At 38.3% G+C, this 26204-nt stretch overlaps 3 protein-coding genes across 3 annotated transcripts; 1 reads left to right on the top strand and 2 right to left on the bottom strand.

The window, feature by feature from the left end:
• Positions 1 to 609: 609 nt before the first annotated feature.
• Positions 610 to 6123, bottom strand: agxta (alanine--glyoxylate and serine--pyruvate aminotransferase a). The gene is made up of 11 exons (XM_020918722.2): positions 5884 to 6123; positions 4479 to 4671; positions 4093 to 4157; positions 3635 to 3735; positions 3035 to 3105; positions 2802 to 2886; positions 2637 to 2735; positions 1232 to 1301; positions 1072 to 1167; positions 840 to 968; positions 610 to 764 (listed from the first exon to the last, which is right to left on the bottom strand). The coding sequence occupies exons 1-11, from the start codon at positions 6040 to 6042 to the stop codon at positions 657 to 659; spliced, it is 1176 nt and encodes a 391-aa protein (XP_020774381.1). The 5' UTR covers positions 6043 to 6123; the 3' UTR covers positions 610 to 656.
• Positions 6124 to 6780: 657 nt separating this feature from the next.
• Positions 6781 to 10263, bottom strand: zgc:103559 (Allantoinase, mitochondrial). The gene is made up of 11 exons (XM_020918720.2): positions 10100 to 10263; positions 9854 to 10005; positions 9615 to 9729; positions 9371 to 9517; positions 9242 to 9287; positions 8898 to 8991; positions 8482 to 8668; positions 8095 to 8233; positions 7486 to 7658; positions 7159 to 7191; positions 6781 to 6930 (listed from the first exon to the last, which is right to left on the bottom strand). Exons 1-11 carry the CDS (start codon positions 10235 to 10237, stop codon positions 6781 to 6783), a joined length of 1374 nt encoding a protein of 457 aa, XP_020774379.2. The 5' UTR covers positions 10238 to 10263.
• Positions 10264 to 10873: 610 nt separating this feature from the next.
• On the top strand, positions 10874 to 24682 carry ttc39c (tetratricopeptide repeat domain 39C). Its single transcript, XM_020918719.2, has 14 exons — positions 10874 to 11258; positions 11929 to 11977; positions 15154 to 15282; positions 16899 to 17013; positions 18157 to 18562; positions 19855 to 20023; positions 20272 to 20365; positions 20444 to 20551; positions 20629 to 20738; positions 20978 to 21101; positions 21177 to 21274; positions 22862 to 22966; positions 23070 to 23108; positions 23352 to 24682. The coding sequence occupies exons 1-14, from the start codon at positions 11113 to 11115 to the stop codon at positions 23439 to 23441; spliced, it is 1782 nt and encodes a 593-aa protein (XP_020774378.1). The 5' UTR covers positions 10874 to 11112; the 3' UTR covers positions 23442 to 24682.
• Positions 24683 to 26204: the final 1522 nt, after the last annotated feature.

Genomic DNA, 26204 nt, shown 5'->3' with positions numbered 1-26204 from the left:
GGACACCTCCAGATTGGGATGGTTGGTATAAAGAGCATGAAAGCAGAGAGCAGTCATAATCTGAGAGACTTCTGACGCTGCATTTATATATATATTTTTTTTATTTTTTACTTTATTGTCATTTCCAAGCAGGTCAATGTTTTTTTAGTCCTGGTTTAGACCTGATGTAGTCCTGGTTTAGTCTTAGTTTAGTCCTGGTTTAGTCCTTGTTTAGATTAAAGTGGTCAAAAATAGGGACACCTGACACATTTCTTGTATAAAACAGGGACAAGTTACTGGCTTTGTATAAATCTGCTGGGACAGGAGACACACCGCTGAAAACTGGGACTGTCCCAGGTAAATAGGGACATCTGCTTTCCCTAGTCTATTTTTAAAAATGGGGGAATATTCTGCTTTATTTTAATTGTATCCGTGGCATAAAATAGGTTCAGTATTTTCGTTTATTTCAATATATCTCTATAGAAATATATCATGCTTCAAAATTTGTGGCAGGCCTACCCAGGGTCTAAATCAAGACTAGGCCATGGATCTATGGACAAAACAAGGGAAGAAATAGGTAGTGGGACACCTTTTGGGCTGCATACAATCAATAACAACATTTCTTGATATTTTTAAACATTATTTATTACCCCTATTCACATTTTATTACAGTATCTTTATACTTTGCTCTTGTGGCAGTGTTTCAGAGCATCTTTGAGAGCGGCCAAAACCATGTCAACACTGGCCTTAGTGCTGTTGCATCCCATCAGTCCAACGCGCAAGACCTGAGAACGAGAAAAAAAAGAGGAGTCATAAAAGATCTTTGTAAGTAATTTTAAACACAGTTGTTATTTTCTTACCAGACCCACAGAAGGACCAAGGCCTCCTGATATCTCCAGATTATGAGTTTTCATGATGTATGCTGTGATTTCTTTCCAGTCATATCCATGTGGAGCAACAATGGTAGTAACTGTAGGTAATCTAGCTTTCTGAAAGGATTATAGAAAGACATTGCAGTCATATTGAAAACTGAAGAACTGTCTGTAGATGCCTTCACTACATTTTAAAGTTACTTTTCACTTTTGCACTTACTTTTTCCTTAACAAACAGCTTTAGGCCCATGCTCTCTAGTCCAGCGTGGAAATACTCGGCCACCGACTCATGTCTTTTCCAGGAATTTTCAAGACCCTAATAATCATAATCACAAAATTTAAAACGCTACAGTCCAGGAAATTATCAAATTATTTCCCACCTCTTCAGCAAGAATAGCCAGGCCTTCCCTCAAAGTGTAAAAAGCTGTGATGGGCCCAGTGTGGTGATATCTGCAAGGAAATAAATATAGTGTATTATACTGTAGGTGGTTCATTCTTTATACCAGTCAGGCTTAACATTATGATCACCTGCCCAATGCGCCATCACGTATGAAACAAACTACAATGCAATGTGTATCCTGATCCATTTTTATTATAGTGCATGAAGGTGCTCAGTTTAATTGTACTACACTACTTCACAAACCATTGCTTACTGCATAACCTGTTGCTGCTTCACTCCAATCCCTTCTTGGACCACTTCTAATAGATTTTTGTAGACTTTATTGTGTCAGTAGGGAATATGAGCCCTTCTTTCAAACATTTTGTTGTTTTGGGGCAGCCAGTCTCGGGACCCAATAAAGATAATCAAAAATATTGTGGCAATTCGACAGAATGTGGTAATGATTTTGAGGTTTAAGGTAGACTGTGTAACTTTTTGGTTGGGGGTCCGTCACCTGCTTGTTTCTATGACAGGGGTCTCTAACCATTTTTCCTTTGGTGAACTACCTTTACAAAGAAATGCCAGTGAGCTACTCATTTTAGTGGCCACAAGAAATTGAGATGATTATAAGAAAGAGGGGGAGCCTTTGGGTGGCGTTAGATGCCTATAAAACATAAACCAATGCCCATTTATTAGTGCACTCAGTTAGGCTTCAGAATTATACATTTACAATGGTAATAGGCATGTAATTAACCACATTTTTTGTTATTCAGCACAGTGGTATAATTTCAAAATCCGTTGGTGAACTACTTTGGTGGGGGTGGAGAGCTACTGGTTGGAGACTCCTGTTCTATGAATATGTCATTGATCTGCTTGGAATGTTCCACAGTATGACATTAAACAACTCTACCTTATATTTATTAAATTGCAGGTGGTTTTATAGCTTAAAAATACCTAGAAACACAGACATTCTAACTGTGAGTGGGGTTGCTTCTCCACAGATCTGACCTGTAATTTGGTTTGGTCTCCATGAAGATAAAAATGTTTAATGCCATACTGTGAAACATTCCAGACAAAGCAATAACATCTCCATGGAGAAAAGGATTTTACCTTTAAGTATCAGACAAATGGACTTTAAAATTATCCACAAACGACTTCATAGCCTTGTTTGAATGATTATTTTTTACCCAATTTTTTTTTTTTGCCTTTACTCAAAGATGCTACATTTTTAGAGATGGTAATTATATGATATAATATTGCTTTTTATAACACTTATTAATCATTTTCTAGCTCTCAACTTTCAAAATCAAAAAGACAAAATCTACACTTGCTTCCTAATAAACTGCAGATGCTATGTTGTAAATCATCGGTCACTGGTCATCATGTTTTGTATAGTTTAATCTTACATTCTTGCCGGCTTGTTGTCACATCCCCAGTAGTTCGCCAGCCAACTCAGATCCAAGAAGAAAGACACTGGTTTGGTTTTGCGGTTGAATATTTTCTGACTGCAGGCAAACTGAATTTAGTATTTAATTTTCCTTGTAGTAATTGGAAATAAGTCAAACTCATACCATGCTCGTTCACTGAAGGAGATGGGAGCTGTGCCAGGGGGAACGTTCAAGACTTTTTGTGATCCTGTGTACAAAATGTCTATCTCTGCAAATAAGGAAACTATATTGAGTCAAATGCAAATCTTAAATGTAACTCAAACCGTGCAATGTTAGTTTTAGAGTTGTGCTACCAAAGATATATTATTATGTCAACATCCCAAACAACAATACAGTTTTATCAGCTTGGTGCTCACCTTGCTTGTCCATGTACAAAGGTGTTCCTCCCATCGCTGCCACGGAGTCAACAAGTAACAAACAGTCATATCTGAAGAAATATCAGTAATTAGTATTAGTTACACCACTGCCATAAGTAAGCAGCTCTAATAATTTCTTATGACTGTAACACAAGTATATTCAGGGTTCATGGAAATCTTGGAAAAGCCATGGAGTTTTGTAAATTCAATGAAAGTTTTGGAAAAGTCATGGAATTTTAGTATGTCTTTCATGCAACTTCAGCGTTCTATTAAATTATCATTAGGCTATTATGATTATTTCCAAATGTCTGTTCCTTTTGTTTAAAAGATACGACAATAAATGCACTGAGAGTATTTTGAAAGTTAAAAAACTATAATACCAAAGCATAAGGTGAGTGGAAAGAGTTAATATTTTATATTTAGCCCTAAAAGTATGATCAATTCTACACATGTAGGGTGTGGTAAAGTCATTGAAAATTCACTTTAGGTCATGAAAAGTCATGGAAAAACTTTGAAATTTTGTCAGTGAAAAAGAGTGGGAACCCTGTATATTTGTCACATATCTTTGGATTCAACTTTATATCCATTATTTGATCTAACTTGTGACAGAGTGCTCCGATGCCGTCTAAAGGGTGCAGGACTCCAGTTGATGACTCTCCATGTGTAACAAACAACAGCACAGGTCTGTATTTTGACAATGCCTGTGGGTCAAGATTATACACACAGTTACTGTAACTGTCCTGTCATAGTATAGTACAGGGGTCTCCAACCTGTAGCTCAATAACTCAAATTTGATTGATTAAATGTCTATTTCCTTTGTAAATGTATAATTTTGATGCCTATTTTTGTGCACTGATAACTGGATAATGGGTTATGTTTTATAGACATCTAACTGTACCTCATCGGGTAACCATGGCTCTTATATTTACAAAATTTCTGACGACTGCTAAAATTAGTAGCTCTCTGGCATTTTCGTTTTACAAAAAGCAGATGAAAAAGGTTGGAGACCCCTGGTACAGTATATTTTAAAACTGTTTGTATGCATGACAAAGCTGTACCTGCTCAATTTCTTCTATGCTGATGAATCCACCAGGGGGTGCTACAATAGTGTTTACTTTGGCACCTGGAGGTTGAACAAAATACTTGGTCAATAATTATTTGTATTCGCTGAACCCCGATAACCCCCTCATTATTAAGTATTGTGTTATCGTACATTGACTTTTTTCCTAAATTTTTTTTTTTTTTTTCTCAAGGGGTATAGATTCAAACATTTAAACTGTATATATTGTTTTGTTTGTTTTTTTGTTTTTTTTATCAATAACATGAAATGATTATTATTATTATTTACCATTCAGGTTGGTTTGGTTTTGGTTAGGCTTATTGTGCAGTTACTTCATTTAATGAACTGGTTTCTGTATTAATTTATGTATTTTTATTTACGTACCTATTCTCTCAGCCATGTCAGCTGCCCTCTCGCCCCAGATCCCGTTGACCACACTCAGGAAACTCTCTCCAGGCTCCACAATGTTAAAAATGGCACACTCCATCGCCGTGTGGCCCGTCCCACTCACCGCAAACGTCACTTTGTTCTGAGTTTGGAACATGTACTGGATCCCACTTTTGATGTCGCTCATTATCTGTCAGTAAATATTTTAAATAAGTACAATTATCTTATTATTAGTACTGAGTAAAATTATCACTTTGATGTTACATTTAATAATCAGTGGACAATTTGTTATATTTTACATGTTACATTAGAATTTCCGAGTTCAAGTTTAAAGGTGCTTTGTGTGACTGGTGGAGAGTCCGTCAAATCCTTTATTGCTTTGTCTGGAATGTTTCACAGTATGGAATTAAACCTTTCTATCTTCTCGGAGACCAAATCAGACCAAGTTACAGGTCAGTTCTGTGGAGAGGCGTCCCCGCTGACAATCAGAACGCTTGTTTTTCAAGGTATTTTTGAGCTATAAAACCACCTGGAATGGAAAGTAGAACTGTTTAATATCACAGTGTGGTACAATCCAGGCAGAGCAATGACGTATCCATGGAAACAAGCAGGTGATGGACCCCCAACCAAAAAGTTACATAATGTACCATTAAGCTATAAATCAATGCATTTTTTGCAACAAAAATATCTACATCAGGGGTGTCAAACTCAAATTCACAGAGGGCCAAAATTAAAAACTGGGACTAACTCATGGGCCAAACTAAGTATTTATTGAAAAATTTCAACAACATCTGCATGTTTTCTCTTCTTTTGAGATTTGTAATGTTAAACCTTTTCTTATTAAAATAAATGTTTAATAATAGTTTTGCTTAAACATTGAATCCAGAACAAGCAGAATATAAAATATCAACAACATTTTTTATAAATAATAGCCTATCTGTAGCCGGTGGGCCAGCTCTAATACATATTTGATATGATTTCTTCGGCCAAATATAATTATATCATGGGCCAAATTAGGACCCCGGGCCTGACTTTGACATGTCTGATCCACATTATCCATACAGGGTCGTTTATCTAATTGTTTTTTGTTTTTATTTTTTTGCTAAATCAGATTAATTTTATAAGTAGGATATTAGTTGCATGATTCCATAACATTTTACATAAACAAATTAACCTTTTAAATGTGGTTTTGAAAATGTAGGAGCTATTTTGAAAGCATACCATGTCCCCAATGATCATCGTGTCCTATCTTTGTTTTGTGTCTAATGTCCCTGCTTTTTGCTTAACTATAAAGAGGTCTTGTTAATGTGGCTGCACCTGCAACAACTTGCACAATAGCTTGCACTTATCCCTGTTTTCTAACACAACTACAACTGTAATTCCACTATGTCTTTCCACTCACCTCAAATATTTCTGGATGCATATGTCCGATTACAGGCTTGGCCCCTGCCTCTAGGATCCTGTCTGGGGCATTGGAGGGTCCCGGCCCGAACATGTGCCTCTGGGGGACGTGGAGTGGCCTCTTCAGACATTGTGGTGGAGGAATGGCAAGAGTTGACATGTTTTCGGCAGATCCAAATGCAGACAAAATTATTAAAACCTGCTCTTTGTACACTCCCCTTTGTCTGATCACGTCATTGCGCTGTCAAAATAACACTTTTGGACGTCTTTTTGGTGGCTCAATGTTGTCACAGAGATAAGGAAGTCAGGCAGCGTGTCCTCAGATGTTAATTATTGACTTGTTACATATGCCCCAGTTAGCAAACAGGTAATGAAAATCAACCATTCACCAAACCACTGTATCTTCATTATAGTAGTGGCTAGTTTAAGGTAAGTAAAATGCTTTTCTTGCTACAATGAGGGACTACTTTAAAGGATCTTGCAATTACTTGTTTATTAGCCACATTTACAGCTTGACTGAACTCAATATCCTGTTACTACACCTCTGCACATCTGCACTTTTCCATGTTAAATTCATTAAATAATTTCCAGGATGGAAAGTGGGACAACCAATATTGTCTACAACAAAGGCATTACTACTTTCTGGTAAAACAAAACAATTTTAACAGTTTATTATTTCTATATCTTTCATAAATTTTTCTAAGAATAACACACCACTTCGAGAAACTGACTCTGACAAAATTTTGAATTTTGCTGATTCCATTTTATTAGAAAGAAATATATTAATTAATACTGCATCTTTGTAAATACATAGCCTGGAATATTCAGAGTTTTCACATTTAGAATCTAGGGGTCATCAGGTAACAATTGTGTATTTGCACTTGTTTGTCCATTTCCCTCATAGTTGTGCCTGGTTCCTCCTCTGGTGGATGAAGAGGTGCTGTCCCAGAGGCTCAGGGCTGAAGCGTCCCTCCCAAAACACTAACTGCCCCCGGACCACCGTGCCCCTGACTGCACCCCGCAGCTTCATACCCAGGTACGGCGTCAACTAAAACACAAACACCATCTCATTAAACGTAGAAACCGTAATGTGCGTAACATACACTTTTTACACAATAATATTTTGCCTTTGCCATTGCTGTATCATTTCTCCTGACAGTGATTGGATGAAGTAACTGACAATTATTACCACTAGACATGTGCAACATTTAGAATTTGCTACACACGATTTCTTTTTGTGGACTAAGGTGCAATAAATTTGTCAGACTGAGTTTACCTTGTTCCTGTGATGGATATTTTCTTCTATTATCTGTAAAATATGTAGAAAGGTTAAACATAACTCATATTTCTCCATGTATTAATGAAGGACTTTTAATATTTTTGCCTCAGCTTTTAAGATATACGACCATTTGCACAACTTCCATGGTAAATGTTCAGCTAGTTCCTCATGTGATTTTGGCCTCATCCTTGAAGAGTCCCTACAACTTCACATTCTGGAGCTGCAAAGAAGCAACTTGTTGCCTCTTTTTTAATTACTTATATTCTTTAGATTTGGAAAACAGTTTAATAAATGTAGATTAAAGTACATATTCCATTACTGTACCTCAAACTCCCTCTCTGGGTCCCATATGACCAGGTCTGCGTCAAAACCGGGAGTGAGTCTCGATTTGAGGTGGTCCAGGCGGCACATCTCGGCAGGTTTTTCACTCAGAAGTCTCACCACATCCGGCAACCCAAACCCTCTTTGACTGGCAGAGGTCCAAAACAGAGGCAGACCTGGAATAATAAAACAACACAAATGTACCATCTGATCATGTCAAATTTTTATTAAAAAATGCATAAAAATATATACTTTTTTTTATCATTTATTGGAGTGGGCCTCTGATTTCAAATGAGGTAATATTTGAACACTGTCTGGACAGTAAATGATCATGCTCTGTGTGAACTTTACCCATTGCAAGAGAATGCCAAAAAAGTTTAGCTACACACAAGAATGACATGATTTTTTAAATATTTTTGCAAAAGTATATGTATAGTACTTCGCATTGTTCGTATATGTATAGTACTAGAATTTCATATTGTTTATATTTTTAACAAACCACTATTTTTTAACACTATTATCCCTCAATAAATCTGTTTATAATTTATTTTAATATAATTTCTGGCTCCTCTGTCAGGGTTAAACCATCAAAGGTGTCTTCAAACTCCTTACCAAACTGCAGAGATGAGATGCCTCCCCAGGCCTCCGTAAAGTCCCCTGTCTCCAGTCTTTTGAGGTCCGGAGTACAGGGAGAGTGATCAGACACCACCATGTCAATGTCCCTGGCTTTTAATGCAGACCATAACTCCTCCTAACAACACAAAATACATCATTCTATCATTTCACAATTTTATTACACGAGTAAAGAGGCAGAGGGGGATACATGGACCAAGATCCTTCATTTTCAATATTGTGAACATGAATAAATGTCTTAGCCCCAGTATGTCTAAACTTTTAAAATATTACAATAATGATTGAACTTAACAGCAGAATCAATATCCTATTACATTACCGTGATTCTCCAAAAGTATAATTATATGATATAAATGTTCTGTTCACCTGATTTGCAGAGCTCCTGATTGGTGGACAGCACTTGAACTGTGTGGCCCCTGCTGGTATGTCCTCCGCTCGCAGACTGAGGTAGTGATGGGTGGTTTCCACGGTGATAGGGGCCCCTGTCTCTCGAGCTTCCTGGATCATCTTCAGTGGCCGGGCAGAGGACAAGTGCACTATATGACACCGCACCCTTTAACAAACCACAGCTTATTTAAAAGAGGAATTCAGATTTATTTGACATATCTGACAATATATCCGACTTTTGACATATTTGTTTAGACGTACGATGGAAAAAACATGCTCTGTCAGAATCTAGGCTCCAATTTTACTGGGAACACCTACGACTGATGTGTTTGTGTAGTGCACAACTGAGCATGATTTGCTCTTTTAATTAATTAATTAGTTGTTAGTGTTCTTACTGGTATTGTAGGCAGAGCTGTGTGACAATGCGAATGGCCTCAGTTTCCATCTCATCTGGCCTTGACTGCAGAAAAGTGGAGTATTGACAGGGGTCTAAAAACAACACAATTTTACTCTGATATGTATATATTTTTGCAACATATTTAGAGATAACATTACAAATATAAATGCATGTATCTAATATATTCTTAAACATACAGTAGGTATCAACATCTCCCTTATTTGCATAATATTGCAACAGATTTCCATTTATCCAGGCATACGACAGGCACAAGATTTGATGTAAGTGATTTTATGCCATAACAGTAAAGTGAATATTACTATTTACTATTATTATTTTTACCTCTTGAATCCTGTTTGACATCTTGGATTTCCCTTTCTGCGTGAAACTAGATCAAGAAACACATTTCAGCTTAAGAAATCTGCATCATTTTCATCTGAAGGTTGAAAATGGTGATTGTTATGGTCTTACCAGCAGCACAGTACCGGTCCCTTGCAGCTGCTTCATGGCTGTGTGCAGATCACTGTTGGTCACATGTGGAAACTCGTCCACTCCACTGTGAATCATGAAGCATTTAAACCCTGCAACTCCAGCCCTGATCATCGGCTGAAGCTCCCACTGTACAGACAGCACAATGACGGCTCACTAGTTTATTACAGGAAGGTAATATGAGATACGATGAATCCATCATTATAGTCCAATGCAGATTGTGTACCTCATTTCCAGGTATGACTCCACCCCAAAAAGCAGTGTCCACAAAACACTTCCCCGCCGCTTCACGCAGTTTCTCTTGAAAGTTTGCAAGTGTGGTGGTTGGAGGGATGCTATTTCTGAAAGGACAAACACAAGTACATTTTGTTATCTAATTATAATGTACAAATTGCATAATAGTTTCACAAATAGTGTGGGATGAATAAATAAATGAGATTGCAAAATTGCTGTGTGTAGATTTACAGTGGCATATCCACAATAGTTGTCACCCCTCCTGCAGCGGCTGCTCTGGTGGCGGTCCAGAAACCCTCCCATGTGGTGCGCCCTGGTTCGTTCACGTGCACATGACTGTCAACTAGACCTGGCATCACCACACTGTCTCCAACATCTAACACCTAAAACAATGTGATTAGGCAATTAACCCCATGGATATATTCGCAATTTCCCTCTTTCTACCAGCAGAGGGCGTTCTCGTTCAGTTTAGCCTACCTCAGCTCCAGAAAAGTTGGAATCGCTCAAAATATGGTGAATCTTTCCGTTCTTTATAACAACTACCGCGGCCTGTAACTCAGAGTCCCGCAGGACCCTAGTGCTCCGGATCGCTCTTACCGATGATCCCAGCTCCATACTCGGCCTGGCAGGTGCAGTGTCAGGACGGTGTTATCTTGGCTGTGACACTCCCCCGTCCAGTGTGCCCAGAGCCAACGGATCCGCCTCTGTGGACTTTCATTTGCAATGTTTGACTTTGCTCAGCTTGTTTGCATTGGAGTAGCTTGCAAAAATGCATCTGGATGTTGCCTTGATATGTTTGCATTCATTTTAACGTTGCAACCCCGTTTTGGACTTGTCTGTCTAAATGTTTGCAGTGTAGACCCACAGATATATTGCATTGCGTCAGTGGATCTTAACAGCCCACGGCCCACGCAAGCTGCATGTGCGTTACATGTTTACAAGCTCGTGCTCACCTGTCTTACAGAGGATGTTGAGTGAGATGCCCGTGCGGGCCTCTGATTGGCCCTGCGCTGGAGACAGGGCCGTGTCTGCGCCAATCGGAGCGCACGGAGGCAAAGCTGAGGCCTGAGTTTGATGCGCTACGGCCGGTCTGACGTCAGCCCGTCTGTGCACGAGCGTGAGCGGCGGAGACTGAGCCTCCAGCTGCTCTGTTATGTAATGCGTCAACAGCGGTACGGTTTGGGAGGCGAGGGCACGGTGGAGCGGAGCTGGGAGATGTGCGTGAGCTGCGGCCGTGTGTAACGGGGACAATGCTCTTCGTGCTTCGCCGTTAGTCGGTGTTGAGTCTGGGCCCTGCCTCCCTGAGGTGCACACGTCTGGAGGCTGCGGAGCTGCCCTGAGGAGCGGCCATAGGCGCGTCTCGGTTCACATCCGTCTCTCTAGCAGTGGAAATAGCCCAATGCGGCTTGGCTTCAGGCTAGAAACAGGATCATTTTTTCTTTACCTTCGCTCAGCTCTCAGCCAGCAGCCTCCGCGCTGTGGATCTCACAATGGCGGGTCCGGAGCAGTCCCAGCAGCAGCAGCAGGTCGAGGAGAAGGCAGAGCCCATAGATGATGCTGAGATGGCCCTGCAAGGCATCAACATGCTCCTCAATAACGGCTTCAAGGAGAGCGACGAGCTCTTCAGGAGATACAGGTAACTACAAAGCTGCACGTGAGAGCATACACTATGCCAATACAGTAATATGCACAACGGCTCATGCATGTGTGAGTAAAATGTACGATACGCAGCTCAGTGTCTACAATTGCTAATGTGAGAAGAGACACATACCTAAGGAATAAATGTAAATGCCAAATTTAAAAGGATTTGGGGAGCACATCTTATTTTCCACTCAAAGCAGACTGTTATTTATTTTGTAATAGAAACAGTCACTTGCCATAATTCATTGCCCATATTCTGATCAGAGGTCTGTCTTCTATTATAGGAGTTAGCAGTACTTGAGGACAGTGTCTAATTAATGTAGACAGAGACTTCAGTTGCTATGTTCAGCAGAGGCCTGTGAAACTCAAACAGAAGAGGGACAATTACACAGATACTTGTTCAAAAGGTCCTTGTCACCAAGGCAACAGCCAAGAGTCAGAAATATCAGGGTTAACCTGCTTTTGTCCATATCAGAACATTCAACCTTGAAATGTCTATACTAAATATGTAATAATATGTATATTTTTTTTACATTACAATGCATGATGTCAAGTTTAGTTTTTTTGTTTTTTATTTTATTTTATGATGGCTTCAAAACTGTGTCAGTTTTGAAGATTTGTTATCCATCCTGGTTTGTCTGAGCTGTTTTCTCCTCCTCCTTCAGGACGCAGAGCCCTCTGATGAGCTTCGGAGCCAGCTTTGTCAGTTTCCTGGTGAGTTTTATTTTTAAACTGTGGACACACATTTATATTGCTTATTCTGACGCTGCCATTGCAAATGGCCTTCTCTTTTTTATTTATTCAAACTGAATAACTAGTTTACATAATCAGAATAAGTTTTAAGCATATTTGTCTTGGCAGGCTTTATAAAATGAGGTAGAGAGTGGACAGAGATACTTCATTCACATTTTTACACAGCACCATATGTTACTTGTAAAATGTTTGGGACGGCACATCATCTGCCTCTAAATGTCTGCAGTGATTAGATTTAACACTGACTTTAAATCGGATGCCCTTCCTAATACAACCAGCCATAAGAATGCATGATTGTTAAAACCTTCGCACTCTACCTATTTTTAATGCCATTTAGTATTAATTTTAAAAGTGTTTAGTTTTAAAGGAAAGGGTGTGATTAGAAAAAAAAAATACAAAGGCAGCGCCAGGTATATGATGTCATCAGAACCAGTGATAAACCTCGGTATCAAATCTTGGACGATTGTCACAACTGGCTTCCCTCTGCATTTCACTTTTCCATCCATTAACATAATGGATCCCTCCTCCCAACCGCCCCACGAGCATTACTGTAATATGTGCTGTGTGAGTCTCTGATAGAGGAAGTGATGTGTGTGTGTATCTGCCACCCCCACTGCCCCCCCCACACACGTACCCACTCATGGACCCACTCATGGACCCACTCAAGTGATGCCATTTCTGAGTCTTTGATGACACGCTGAGGATCTTATTGTCCTGTGGGCTTTATGACACATTCATAAACAGACCTAGAGTTAAGTTTTGTTTCATTCACACATGTTTAACACACAAACCCTGCATATTTAGGCTGTTCTTCTCTCAAACTCAAAACACCGTGTTCCACCTTGTGATGTCATGTGGGAATACAGGAAGTGCTCCACTGTGTTTTTAAACTCCATACACCTTCACTAGAATCACTTGGATGATTTCAGTCCTGGAATTGCCAATCTTTAATGAAATAAAGGTAAAATGTTAACTTGAACTCTACTATTTAATGACAACACAAGGTTGAACAGAGCATTTTTAGCTTTGGAGATGTAGACAGACTAATAATAGGGTTACTCAAAACATGTATTATTATTATTAAATAGGGGTGTAACAATATCCAAGTCTCACAATGCGATATTGTCATGGTATGAACCTCACGGTACGATATTTATTGCGATATTGTGGGAAAGTTCACGATATGGTGGGGAGGTTCACAATTAGGGATGGAACAATATCCAAATCTCTCTGTACGATATTTTTATGATACACATCTGATAGTAGGATATTTATTTATGAATATTTTGAGGAGGCTAACAAACAAAACTATGAATATGCGACTTTTTCCTCTTAAAATGCCTTGACAAGACTTAATCCAAAGAACTAAGACTTAAAAGTGCTTAGAACTGTTATTTCTTCTTTTAGTCTGCACTGAAATGGAGCAAAGGATCATGGTCTATGTAGTTCCCTCTGTCTTTTGTTTTAGCTATTGCTGCACCATAACTCTTAATTTAAGCGAAGAGACTTGTAATTCAATATATTGTGATGGTCCACAATATTATTGTGAGAACTTTGACGATCACGTTATTTCGGTTATTGTTACATCCCTATTATTAAATGCAATAAACCAAGTGGCAAAGCATCAAGCTCCTCTTTGTTTTTAAAGTCCGTACACCTTTATCAGACTTGTACACACACATTTTACTGGACTTCCAATAAAAGTCATAGCATTTTATAGGCCTGTAGTGTACAACTGCGATAGGAGACAGGCTCAGCATAATGACTTCATACTCAGACATTATTCCATGACATTTTCAGAAGGAATCAAAAGCGAACAATTTCAGCATGTTCCTGTCTATTAGTGATGTATTATAGCACTTTTAAACATTCGACCTGCCTCCATTTCATTTCAGCAGTTCCAAATGGGATTCTGTGATGTTATCTGTCCCCAGCTGCTAGACTACAGCCATGCGGGGGTGGTGGTATCTGACCTCCAATGCTAATATGAGAGGCGTGAATCAATGTGCATTACAGAAATTAAACTCATTTGCATATTTTCTTTTTATTTCTGCCAATATTAACACATTTTAGCACTTTTCCAAATCGGTTCGTCTTCTTTTTCTGAGGATGTTTCTGCGTTCCTTCTTTCTTTCTGCAGCACAAAAGCAGCTTGTTTTCGCCGTCCTTTACTTCACTTGTCTAACAACATGCCGTCGTATTACAGTATGTCTCATTGTTTCTGCACAGATCTGACACATTCCTGCAATTGTGCGCACAGAGGAAATGAAATCTGAGTTTATGTCAGAAATACTATAGTCTGTTGTTATGTTGAGATTAAATTAGTCACGTCCATATTTATTATTCACTGTTTTTCTGTACATATGTCTTAGCCAGAGCTGGATTTAAACCCACAATTTTCCTAATCTGAAGCCTCCAAATGTAATGCATGTTGTGTAATGCATTATTTTTGACTAATCCTTTCTCCGTATCTTTTGGCTTTCGAACTTGTTTACAAACTACATCATAAAAAGCTGCAATGCATAACAGTAGTAGATCCAGAACTGTAAAATTCCCATGAAGTATGAAACAATATGCAAATTGTGGTGTACAATATTTATTGCAAAATTAGGGAAGGCTGACAGGATGCTTCTAAAATGCCTCGACAACTCAATGGCTTTGTTCACATGCACATCAAAATCTTTTATAATCAGATTTCTGGGCTTTAAGATTACGTAAATGACATTTACACTGAAAAATATGATGTGAGTAGTAAGAGGGACCATGATCACAAAAAGAAATTTGAGGATTTTGTTTTTTACATGTCTTTTTAAAAATCTTCTGACATGAATTGAGTAACCAGTGTTTTTGTTACTGTCCTATACAAAAGGTCTAAAATTTTGTAATTACAGTATTTTACAGGCACTGACTCAAACAGGGATGAGGACAGTAGTCTAGTTTACTGCTAAGATCAATAGCAGGTTGCATATAATTATTATGTATTTAATTGTCCGTCCCTTCGTGTACAAGAATAATGTACCTACACACTGAATGCAGTGTGATTAGAATTTATTTATTTTCGACGTGACATAAAGAATAAGCATCTGTAATTCACATCTCTAACCAGTTTTGTGCATAATTTGTTGACTATTTTGCAGAATGCGATGATGACGTTTGAGGAGGAGAAGATGCAGACGGCGTGTGATGACCTGAAGACCACAGAGAAACTGTGTGAGAGTGACAGTGCCGGAGTTATCGAGACCATCCGCAACAAGATCAAGAAGAGTGTAAGTCCAATCTGCTCGTTCCGATAGGATCAAAGTCTATTCTGTAGTCTCTTGGTGCATTCATTGTCAAACTGCTATTTTTATCTACTAGAGCTATATAGGTTAGTCTTGAAAGTATACATTTTGTTCTTTGGTGTATGGTTGTACCGTATTTTATAATGTAAGATTTTAATTTTAAATTCCATAAACCCATGACCCATCTGTGTTCCCATCTGGTTGTTTGTTATAATTTGGTGTTTTGGTTGATAATCCAGTTAAAAAGCACCACATGAACTTTTTCATTTAGTTTGCCAGTTTCAGTGCTGAGATCTGAATCCTCACTGTCTAAACCCCAGCCACATAAATCAGTGTCTGCAGCTGTAGTATGTGCTGCCCATATAGGCAGGCTATGGCACTGGCAACCCTGGCTTAGGTTTGTGATACCTTTTTCCAAACTGAAAGAGCACAGGCTACATACAGTCCCTTTAATTTACCAGTATCTTAATTTTAAGGAACCAATCACTGATATAATACTGATATAATGCCAGAATGATATTCTGTTTTAAAGGTAGAGAAGTTGCCTACACTGTGAAAAAGCAAACATGGCTCATTTATTATTATATGTCTGCCCATTGTCTCTAAGGTTCTCCTCTCATATACCCAAATTTCACACTGTCCAAGTTAAGGATTTGGAAATAGTTAATCTATCTTGCTGTTTGCCATTTTTAGCTAACCTTTGGACCGGCCACCATGTATGATCTACACACTTGAAAGTTGCAAATGCAAATATAAAGTAACAGATTGCTATTAGATTGCTATTACAAAACTGACCTCTCAAGCATCCTAAACCTGATTTTTAATCGTTATACCAGATTTCAGATAGAAGAAAACTTACTATTTTATTGTTGACTAGTTTGATGATTAAAAGTCTGTATCATTTATGTTCAGGAAATTGATATCGAAAGACATTTTTACTGGTTAATAAGACAAAATAAAATCAACCCAAATGAGGAAAGAAAACTTGTGCATATTTTTTTCATCACATCCATCTGTAGATTCAAATATTTATTTATTTTCCTTTGTACTACAAATTTTACCAGTAAAGTACATATTTTAACTAAAGTTTTTCTTAAAAGTGTAATGTCGTACCTCTCTTGTTTTCTGATGTGGATGACTGTTATTGTAGCTATGATCTCATACGGCGCCGCTCTCTGATTGAATTACTGTCTGTGTGAGATGAAATCAGGAGTCCGCACATGTCCTGGAGTCTCCTCTCTTCCCTGGACTCGTGCCACTGGGGAAACTCCTCCTTAATATAAATTGAATTAGAGTTTGTGTGTGTAGTTTAACCAGTGTGCGTTTGTATAAATCTCTGTTGTGTATTATCTACTACAAGATCAAATTGGAAAAGAAATTGGATATTGTGAGTGTATCTATTGTCCGTAACAATGAGACTAGCTACCTCAAAGCTGCAAAACTGAGCATTGCAGTGTGTCCAAAATCAACTCTGGGTTATTATGAGGATCATTTTAGCATATGCATGATAGATGGACATCAGTTTTAGATAATCTGATAAAATTATGGAGTGCATCTTTGTGTATTTGAATGAGTAGTTGTGAATGTGTTTGTTTGTGCAGATGGACTCCCAGAGGTCAGGTGTGGCTGTGGTGGATCGGCTCCAGAGGCAGATCATTGTGGCGGACTGTCAGGTGTACCTTGCCGTGCTCTCCTTCGTCAAACAAGAACTGTCTGGTAATACAACTGCCATTAGTTTGTAAATGAGGTATTAATAGTGGGAGTAGTAATAAAACTGGGCATTTGTATCCATTCCAACATACAGCATGTGCAGATCGATTGATCTCAGTAAATGAATGTCAGCGCTCGTGGTGATCTGTCAGTGTCTCTCTTTGTTATCCGTGTGATTCACTGGAGCTTGTCCCAGACTTCTAAATCAACAAAGACTGGAAACAACAAATAAGTCACATTTAAGTTTATAGAACTAAGAGACATGAAAGTACTCATTTCTAAATAGTAATATAGTATTTCTACAATTGTAAAATAATCCTGTTACCTTATTACAAAAGACTACTAACAAACCATCTACACCCACTTCCTTTAGATCAGTGTTTCCCAACTATTTATACAGGGACCTGGAATGATTTCACTTTTAGAGAAAAGGTGAAAGTGAATAGCAATGAATTTTACTTTGAAGGACAATGATATGTCTTTTTGTACACTTAATTGCTATATCAAAATTATAAAAACTAGAAGATATAATTGTAATAATTAGAAATGTATTAGCTTTTTACTTAAAACAGTACTCCTTACCCGAGTTAGGGGGTACAAGATAAAAAAAGGTTGGGAACTGTTGTTTTAGATCAGACATATCAAACTCAGGCCTGGGGTCCAAATTTAGCCCGCGATATAATTATATTTGGCCCACAAGATCATATCAAATATGTATTAGAGCTGGCCTATAGGCTACAGATTATAGAGACATTATTTATTTAAAATATTATTATTTTATATTTTGCTTGTTCTGGATTCACTGTTTAACCAAAACTATATTTAAACATTTATTTTATATTTAAGAAAAGGTTTAACATTACATATCTCAAAAGAAGAGAAAATGTGCAGATAAATATTTAGTTTGGCCCACGACTTAGTCACAGTTTTTAATTTTGTCCCTCTGTGAATTTGAATTTGACACCTCTGTTTTAGACAATCAGCAGATCAAGAAGTGGAAGAAAGTGGAAAAATATTCAAGATAAATATTGTTTTCGATTGTTTTCTTTAGTGTGCAATCTCCATTTTACCAGCGGGCATATGTATCAGCGTTACACTTCTATTATTTACCCATCCATATATTTATTCACACTTTGTCATCTCACTCAGCCTACATCAAAGGAGGCTGGATCTTGCGCAAAGCCTGGAAAATGTACAACAAGTGCCACAGCGACATCTCCCAGCTCCAGGAGGCCTCCCAGCGCCGCTCCTCTGTCCCCCAAACGGAGTCCATGAGCACGGACAACGACAACCACAGCCCCAGCCCGGAGTCCAGTCCAAACACCAGCCCCCAGCCCAAGGTCCCAGCGGAGACTGGGGTCACAGATGAGGCCCTGGACCGTCTCAAAGGGTCTGTCAGTTTTGGATATGGCCTCTTTCACCTGTGCATCTCTATGGTCCCGCCTCACCTCCTGAAGATCATCAACCTGCTGGGGTTTCCTGGAGACAGGACACAGGGGCTGTCCTCCCTCATGTACGCCAGCGAGAGCAAGGACATGAAGGCACCGCTCGCTACGTAAGTGGGCTCTTGGCTTAGCGAGTATGTCTCTTTTGACGGAAGCACTGTGATGAATGTTAAGAGTCTCTTGAAAGATGAAAAAATATATTTACCTAATATAAATGCTGGCTTTCGATAGTAACTTAAAGGTGCTTTGTATACATTTTTTGCTGGAGGGTCCATGTAATGCTTTTCTCCATGGAGATGTTATTGCGTTGAAATGTTTCACATTATGGTATTAAACCTTTCTGTCTTCATGGAAACTAAACCAGATCAAATTACAGGTCAGATCTGTGGAGAGGCAACCCCGCTCAGTCAGAATAGCTTCTAGGTATTTTTCAACTATAAAATCATCTAAAATTGAATAAATGTAAGGTAGAACTGTTTTATGTCGTACTGTGGAACATTTCAGGCAGACCAATGACAACCAAAAAGTTATAGTGCACCTTTTGAGTGACTTGATAGATGAACAAAATATATTTACCTAATATAAATGCTGGCTTTCAATAGCAACTTAAGATACCACTTACGATACAATTTAAAAGTAGATTACATAATTTGTAAATCAAAACTAAGACTAAAACTTTTACAACAATAGAATAATATACTATGAATATACTGAAAAACTACCATACTTGTGGTATCAAAACAAAATCCTATTATAAAAAAAAAAAAGTGAATGATTCAGCTTATCTAGGTAAGAGGGGCTGAGCTGGGATTTCAATTGATTGAAGCAGGAGGTGTGGTCATAGCTTGAGGTCGATCAATATCCACAGTAAACAAACGCAGGATGACCGTATGGCTTGTTGTTGGGACACCTGCCTGTCTTGACTGCACTGTACACGCTAAAACATCATTTGAAAGGAGTAGATTGGAAAGATACTTTACTTAATTGTGATGTGTTGCTCTGAAGTAGCTGGATGAAATGGATTTTAAATATTCATGCATCAAAGTGGAAAATGGCTCATGTCATGTCAAAAGAGCTGTTTAATTTTACAAACTGAAAGTTTAAACCTACACATTGTGCACTGTAATCTTCATTGAGATATGTCTTTGGATTGCAAGATTTGACCTGATTGAGCAAGTTTATTGGGTGGATGACTTCTGAATCCTTTGGAAATGAAATTAAATCCATTCATTTTGGATTTTACCCTGATATTTTATTCAGTTATTGCATATCATGACACTATAAATGTGATGTTCATCTTCATCCCAGCTGACAATGCAGTGAAAATGTTTTTATACTTGAACTGAGTGATATAAGAAACATTTCACACTTACACACTTTCCTTCTCTGTGTCGTGCCTCAGGTTGGCCCTCTTGTGGTACCACACAGTAGTGCTGCCCTTTTTTGCTCTGGACGGCTCAGACACTCATGCTGGGCTCCTCGAGGCCAAAGAGATTCTTCAGAGAAAATCTGTAGTTTATCCAAACTCCTCTCTCTTCATGTTTTTTAAGGGCAGAGTTCACCGGCTAGAGGTAAGTACAGCAAATGCATGTTATCTGGTTTTGTAGTGGTAATACTGTTTTAGAGTTTGTTTTTTGTTTCTTCCTATTATATTGTTCCACAGTCATATTTGCATTTTAATAATATGCTTCCTAGTTCACTGAATGTATACCTTTTCCTTGTTTGCAATAGCCAGGCTTTTATCGACCGTATTCATCTGGCTGTCTTAAGTTGTTGCTGTTACTTAAAGTATTTTCTCTGCGTTACTCCTTGTTTGCAGTGCCAAATCAACAGTGCTTTAGCCTGTTTTCATGATGCATTAGAGCTGGCCTCAGACCAAAGGGAGATTCAGCACGTGTGTCTGTATGAAATTGGTCTGTCATGTTTCATTCTTTTACTGCTATGATGTCCTTTCCAAAACAACACATTCATATTTATTATATTTTTTTTAGGTTGGTGCAGCATGATAGAGCTCAACTTTGAGGATGCTTACAGAGCGTTTGAGCGACTTAAGAATGAATCTCGCTGGTCCCAATGCTACTACGCCTATTTGACTGGAGGTAAACTCACACACATCAGCAAACCCCCAAAAATGTAATGCAATATTTATTTAAATTATGTATGTTGTCCTTGTCAGTCTGTCAAGGAGCGTCTGGTGACCTGGAAGGAGCTCACGCTGTCTTCAAAGATGTGCAGAAGCTTTTTAAAAGAAAAAACAATCAGATAGAGCAGTTTGCTGTTAAAAGGGTTAGTGAATTTAAACTCAAATACAATTCAAATTACATTATATTACAGTGAATAATGTCCCAAGGCTGGAAAATGTAAACACTTGCACAACAAGAAAAGATAAGATTGACACTCTTGAAATAATACAACATATACAATTAAAATGACTCCTTTTCACAAAATTATAATTAATGCATGTGTTTTGACCTAAGAATTGCTTTTAATTCCTATCTCACATATTTCTGCATTTCCTTATGTAGGCTGAGAAATTAAGAAAAATGTCCCCCACGAGAGAGCTGTGCATCCTGGGAGTTATCGAGGTGCTGTATCTGTGGAAGGCCCTGCAGAACTGTTCCCCATCCAAACTTCAGATCATGAACCAGGGTAAAACAGCTTTAGAGTGTGTCAGAACTTTGTTTGAAATATGAGTTTAGTCTGAGGGTTTGTGCGTTTGGACAGTGTTGCAACGAGTAGATGACACATCCTGTAGAGGCCTGAAACATCTGCTGCTGGGCTCCATTCATAAATGTCACGGGAACATCAGAGATGCAGTTCAGGTAATGGACAACTCATTTAATAACATAGACCACATTTTATCTACCTTCATTATCTTAATTAAGAACACTGAGTCTTAACACATTGCAAGTATATTGAACTTTTTAGTTCCAGATTTTCTTGAATGTTGCATTTTTCCAATGAACAGGTTAACAACTAGTTTCATATTTGAAAGATACAAGTCAGTTATATATTTTTTAAGATGCACTATGTAACTTATCTGGTAGACAGTCCACTACCTGATTGTCTTTGCCTGGAATTAATCCCATAGTATGGAATTAAATCACTTTCTGGTGACTCCACAGGTCAGATCTGTGGAGAGAGGTGAACCCACTTGCAGTAAAAAAAAAAAAAAAAAAAAAAAATGTATGTGAGATCATTTTAATGTCATGCTGTGGCACAAAGCATTAAAGAAGACATATTGTGCTTGTGTTATATAGTTAAATAATCTATGACTCCCATGGATCATTATGTTACAATTTGCACATTTTAAATCACAATATTAATTTAAAATGGCTTAATAAAACTTAATAAAAAATAACACTTAAATCTTTGGTGCCCAATCAGAGCAGATGTCGCCATAAACATAATCACAACAAAGAGCAGTGGAGCTGTCTGCCCCTTCGATGGATAGCTGCACATCACACTAGTGAGCAGTAAAGTTTTTTTTCCTTTGTGCCACAATGACTACAGAAAGCTGCCGAATTCTACGCTGTATCACAGAAAATTATACTTGAGAATGAAGTAAGTACAGAGCACTGGGCGTGTACCTGTGGCAGTGAAAACAGAGGTTGATAGGCAAAATCTCTTCTTGAAAATAAGTGATGAAAGGTTGCTCAAATATGCACAGTTCACTCAAAATACAACTTTGGGTGAGTAAATGGTGATGGCAAACAACTATAACTGTCACATATAAATAGTGGGAGGACCCAAGATGCAGGACTGCTGTTAAAGTTTTTTTTAATAACAAGCAAAGAAAGATCCAAAAATCCATAAATCCCAAAATCCGACACAAAACTGCCATGACAGGACAAGATACTGACAAGGACACTGACAGTGACAATGACAATGGACCAACAAAGAGCAGAGGAGAACACAGGGTATATAAGCACACAGATACAGGTGTAACACATTAGGGCCGAGCAAACAATCAAGGCAGGAAGTAAAACTCTAAACTGCAAGCAGAGAGCAAGCAATGACTATAAAACATGAATCATGACAGTAACATGATTAATTAAGTCAGTGTTGCATAATAGGTCTGCTTTAGCATCTCGTAAGTAAGTAATGTTGTTAGCAGACCCCTCACTTGAAAAGTTACATAGTGCACATTTAAGTAGTGCTTTTCTTTAGAATACTTCATTTCCATACCGCTTACAGCATCATGTCCTGAGGTTTCCTGGTACAAAATTATGTCATAACGGTGATGGGATTAAGTTGGACCTTTGCCAACAGTTGAGTTTTTGCTGATTGGGCAATTGACCATTCTGTGCAAAGTTCAATCGCCAAAGTGAATCTGCTTTGACCTGCAAAAAAAAGTAATATTCTTATAAGATTTTTTCTACTTTCCTTAAGTTTTGTCCCTGTTTCAGTCATTTCAGTTGGCTGCTAGAGACGAGTACGGACGCCAGATTAACTCCTATGTTCAGCCTTATTCTGTCTATGAGCTGGGCTGTATACTACTGGGAAAAGCAGAGGTGAGCTATTGAAACATAATTTTTTTCAAATATCATTAACTGTCTCTGTAAATTGATTTTGGCATCTAACATATCTTTTTTGTTTGTTTGTTTTTCTTTGTAGACTGTTGGAAAGGGGAGGTCTTTTCTTCTTCAAGCAAAGGTAATACAGAAAGATTGGAGTTGGAGATGGGAAGCTGCGCTGGTGGTTTTTGGGAGCAAAGAGGTTTAGGAATAAGTATGTTTTAGCTCAGATGTGTCTAGATTCAGATAGTTTAGATAGCATAGTGTGCAGAGAAAAAATATTTAAAAGAATTACTGGTTTGAGAGAACTTGTTTGTTTTTTCAGTTGTGTGTCATAATTGAGTTAATATTATGTCTTTCTATTATTTTGTCTTTTTTCCAGGAGGATTTCACAGGCTACGACTTTGAAAACAGGCTTCACGTTCGCATCCACTCAGCCCTGGCCTCCATAAAGGACGTAGTGCCTCAGTGACCTCAGCAAATCTACAATATGAAGGCTCAAGTTACTCGCAGCACACAAGCCAGTCACTCTTTCATTTCATTCACCCGTGTTTGCCCATAGTAAATCAGTTCATACCTTCACACAATGGATCAGTTGAAACTAACGTGGAAAGAGTAGTTCTCCACCAATGCATTGCAGTTCAACCCTGGTTTTAAATAGTGATACAGATGAGCAACAAAAATGGATCATTTATTTCATGAAACTCAAGGCCTTACCTGAAGAAAAAAAAGTGTTGTTGACAGCAAAAAGCTTGAATATGCTTCTTCACACATGCATTACAGTATTTAGTCCATAGGTTGTGAAACAAAAAAAAGAGTGAGCTAAAATCAAATCCAAATTTATTGTTTGATTGGGAAAGAGGGAAGGGGCTCAACCATATTTTAATTTGACTAGGAATATTATCTGCCCACTAGTAGCCACCATTCAGTCTCTGACCAGTTGTAAAAATAGTTTTTTTTTTTCAGAGAATCAAACTTAGAGTTTAATCGAATGTTTTATAATATTGCTTTTTGTAAGCACTACACTAGCTAGCTTTAACTTGTACATTACAAGAATTAGCTGTTAGTTATCACATTTTAGCTCATTAGAAGGCATCAGATTACACAATGCTGTAAGGTGATATTGATTGGCCCACTCTACTTATATGGACAGGGCATTAGTGACTTTACACTGTACCTGTGTCCATTTCTTACTTCTTACTAATCATACCTTACTCACGTATACATTGACCCATATAGCCACATGTTTTACTATGCTTTTCAACTGTCACTTTTGAGACTTATAGTTGTATAGGCTAGACTGACATATCAATTAAAACACAATTAGACAATATTTACAACATTTTGCACAATTTATAATAACCTTTTTCAACATTTATTTAGATGTACATATCATTGTGTGCAGCGTATTGGCTTTGAGCTCTGTAAGCAATACATTGACAGACCATAATTGCTCATTATTTGGATGCACATGTTTGATTTTCCTTAAAGAAAAGACATTGATGGTCATCCTCGTAGCTGGTTGTAAATTGTACCTGTAAAGATGGCTTAGCAGGGCTCAGTGTGTTGAATTGTGATGGTTTTTGTCAGTAAGCTGTGATCTACCTGCTCTATTGAACTGTTGTCATTTTTTTGTTATTATTTTCCCCTCTGAAGCTTTGACTCTGTTACATGTCAGGCTGATGGTGTTTCAATGTGCCACTGATCTCTTCAATAAAATGTCCTCAAGTGAAATTGCCATTTCTGTGTCAATTTGTAGTAACTGGCAAGACAATTTACTCCCTAACCATTGACTTCACAGGACTTTCTCAGCATTTATTATTAAAGATTAAAGTTAATAATAAACACAGTTTGTGCAAAATGTACAGACGTACATGGTGGGAGTCTGTGCATGGTAGACAGACATGTTTGGGCTGGTGATTCACCGCTGTTCTTACCACCCACTGGAGAGTGTGTAGGTCGGCATTAGTGCAGGAGGAGAACCACACTAAAAATCAGATGTCAGAACACTTCTGATGGAAAAGTTGTAGTAGTTCCTCATTAGTGGACTAGGGATGTTGGCGTTCCTCAGTTTCCTCAAGTAGTAAAGGCGTTGTTGGGCCTTCCCCACAGCTGAGGCAGTGGGAATGCTTCAGGACAGGTCCTCAGTCACGGTCACCCTCTCTACTACTTCAGTGCCGACACAGAGAGTTTGGTGGTTGTTTTGCCCATTTTGGTGGAAGTCCACAATAATCTCCTTGGTTGTCACCATGAGGCCAGAAGTAGTGCAGTCTTCTGATGAGCTTCATCACTTGTTTTTGAATCCTCCAAAGACCATTTGTTTCTTTTTGTTCCTCCATTAAACCCGCAGATCCAATGTGCCCCTCAGCACCTGCACAGTCACAAAATAACACGGGGATCATAGAGTAAAAATCTTGTTGTCATACTTGCAAAGATTTAGTATCGGCTCTTTTCTCTCACCACTGTTGAAGGTTGTCACTCTTCTGGAGATCTTCATCAGGAGAAGTGCTTCAGTTTTGATTAGACTGAACTTCTGAGTAACAGCAGATTACACAGACTGAAGGCCTTCTCCCTTGTGTTGGGCTGAGTCTCTTATTGGACAGGCCTCGTTCACCTCTCCCTCTCATGTGGGCGAGAGCATCTGATGAGGGTTCACACTCCATTAATGTTTTTGGATCCTAAAACATAAGTTTAGTGTAACTTTAGATTCCACTTTACCGCACAGATTTAAACTGCATTTTCAGATAATAACTTACAGAGGTCTGTGGATCATCTGACTGGAGCTACATAAGCCACTGTAGCTGTAGACGTCTCAGCAGAGATGACAATGACTATGGCTCCTAAAAGGGCAATAAAAGTACAAAACACATTATTTATCATTATGTTTCACTATTATTTCTCTAATTTCTCAGAATACCTTGTGTTTTAAAGTTAGGATCAGGGCTCCCTTTGGTGATGGCTCACTGAACTTTGTGGACGATAGCTCCATCAGAGATGCACCTGTCTGTGAAAAGTGAACAATAGCCTTTAGTAATTAATACAAATATTACACTAGTATTGGTCTTTACTCACCAGGACACAGTGAATCCGACTGGAACACATTTCTGGACATATATATAATAAGACATATCAACTTAGACAGTGGCCCGTCACCCAATCAATGCCCTTTTCATGAAACTAGGAAGAAAGCATTAAGTGTGCATCAACACTCCTTCTATGGGATTAAACCATAAAT

This window comes from Boleophthalmus pectinirostris, unplaced genomic scaffold (assembly GCF_026225935.1).
Source record: "Boleophthalmus pectinirostris isolate CB_2022bp ecotype Guang Dong unplaced genomic scaffold, ASM2622593v1 HiC_scaffold_7, whole genome shotgun sequence".
In the NCBI taxonomy this organism is placed as follows: Eukaryota; Metazoa; Chordata; class Actinopteri; order Gobiiformes; family Gobiidae; genus Boleophthalmus; species Boleophthalmus pectinirostris.
The sequence above is the reverse complement of the archived record's forward strand: the minus strand, read 5'-3'. Positions and strand labels throughout refer to the sequence as shown.

What these genes read in the sequence shown, in the direction of transcription:
- zgc:103559 (XM_020918720.2), bottom strand. Translation starts at nt 10,237, where the DNA reads ATGGAGCTGGGATCATCGGTAAGAGCGATCCGGAGCACTAGGGTCCTG. An exon ending in CCAACTTTTCTGGAGCTGAG is followed by an intron (nt 10,006 to 10,099) that starts GTAGGCTAAACT and finishes ACATTGTTTTAG; the next exon opens with GTGTTAGATGTTGGAGACAG. An exon ending in ATATCCATCACAGGAACAAG is followed by an intron (nt 6,931 to 7,158) that starts GTAAACTCAGTC and finishes TTTGTGTTTTAG; the next exon opens with TTGACGCCGTACCTGGGTAT.
- ttc39c (XM_020918719.2), top strand. Translation starts at nt 11,113, where the DNA reads ATGGCGGGTCCGGAGCAGTCCCAGCAGCAGCAGCAGGTCGAGGAGAAG. An exon ending in GAGCTCTTCAGGAGATACAG is followed by an intron (nt 11,259 to 11,928) that starts GTAACTACAAAG and finishes CTCCTCCTTCAG; the next exon opens with GACGCAGAGCCCTCTGATGA. An exon ending in ACTTCAGATCATGAACCAGG is followed by an intron (nt 21,102 to 21,176) that starts GTAAAACAGCTT and finishes GCGTTTGGACAG; the next exon opens with TGTTGCAACGAGTAGATGAC.
- agxta (XM_020918722.2), bottom strand. Translation starts at nt 6,042, where the DNA reads ATGTCAACTCTTGCCATTCCTCCACCACAATGTCTGAAGAGGCCACTC. An exon ending in TGCATCCAGAAATATTTGAG is followed by an intron (nt 4,672 to 5,883) that starts GTGAGTGGAAAG and finishes ATTTACTGACAG; the next exon opens with ATAATGAGCGACATCAAAAG. An exon ending in ATCGGAGCACTCTGTCACAA is followed by an intron (nt 3,106 to 3,634) that starts GTTAGATCAAAT and finishes ATATTTCTTCAG; the next exon opens with ATATGACTGTTTGTTACTTG.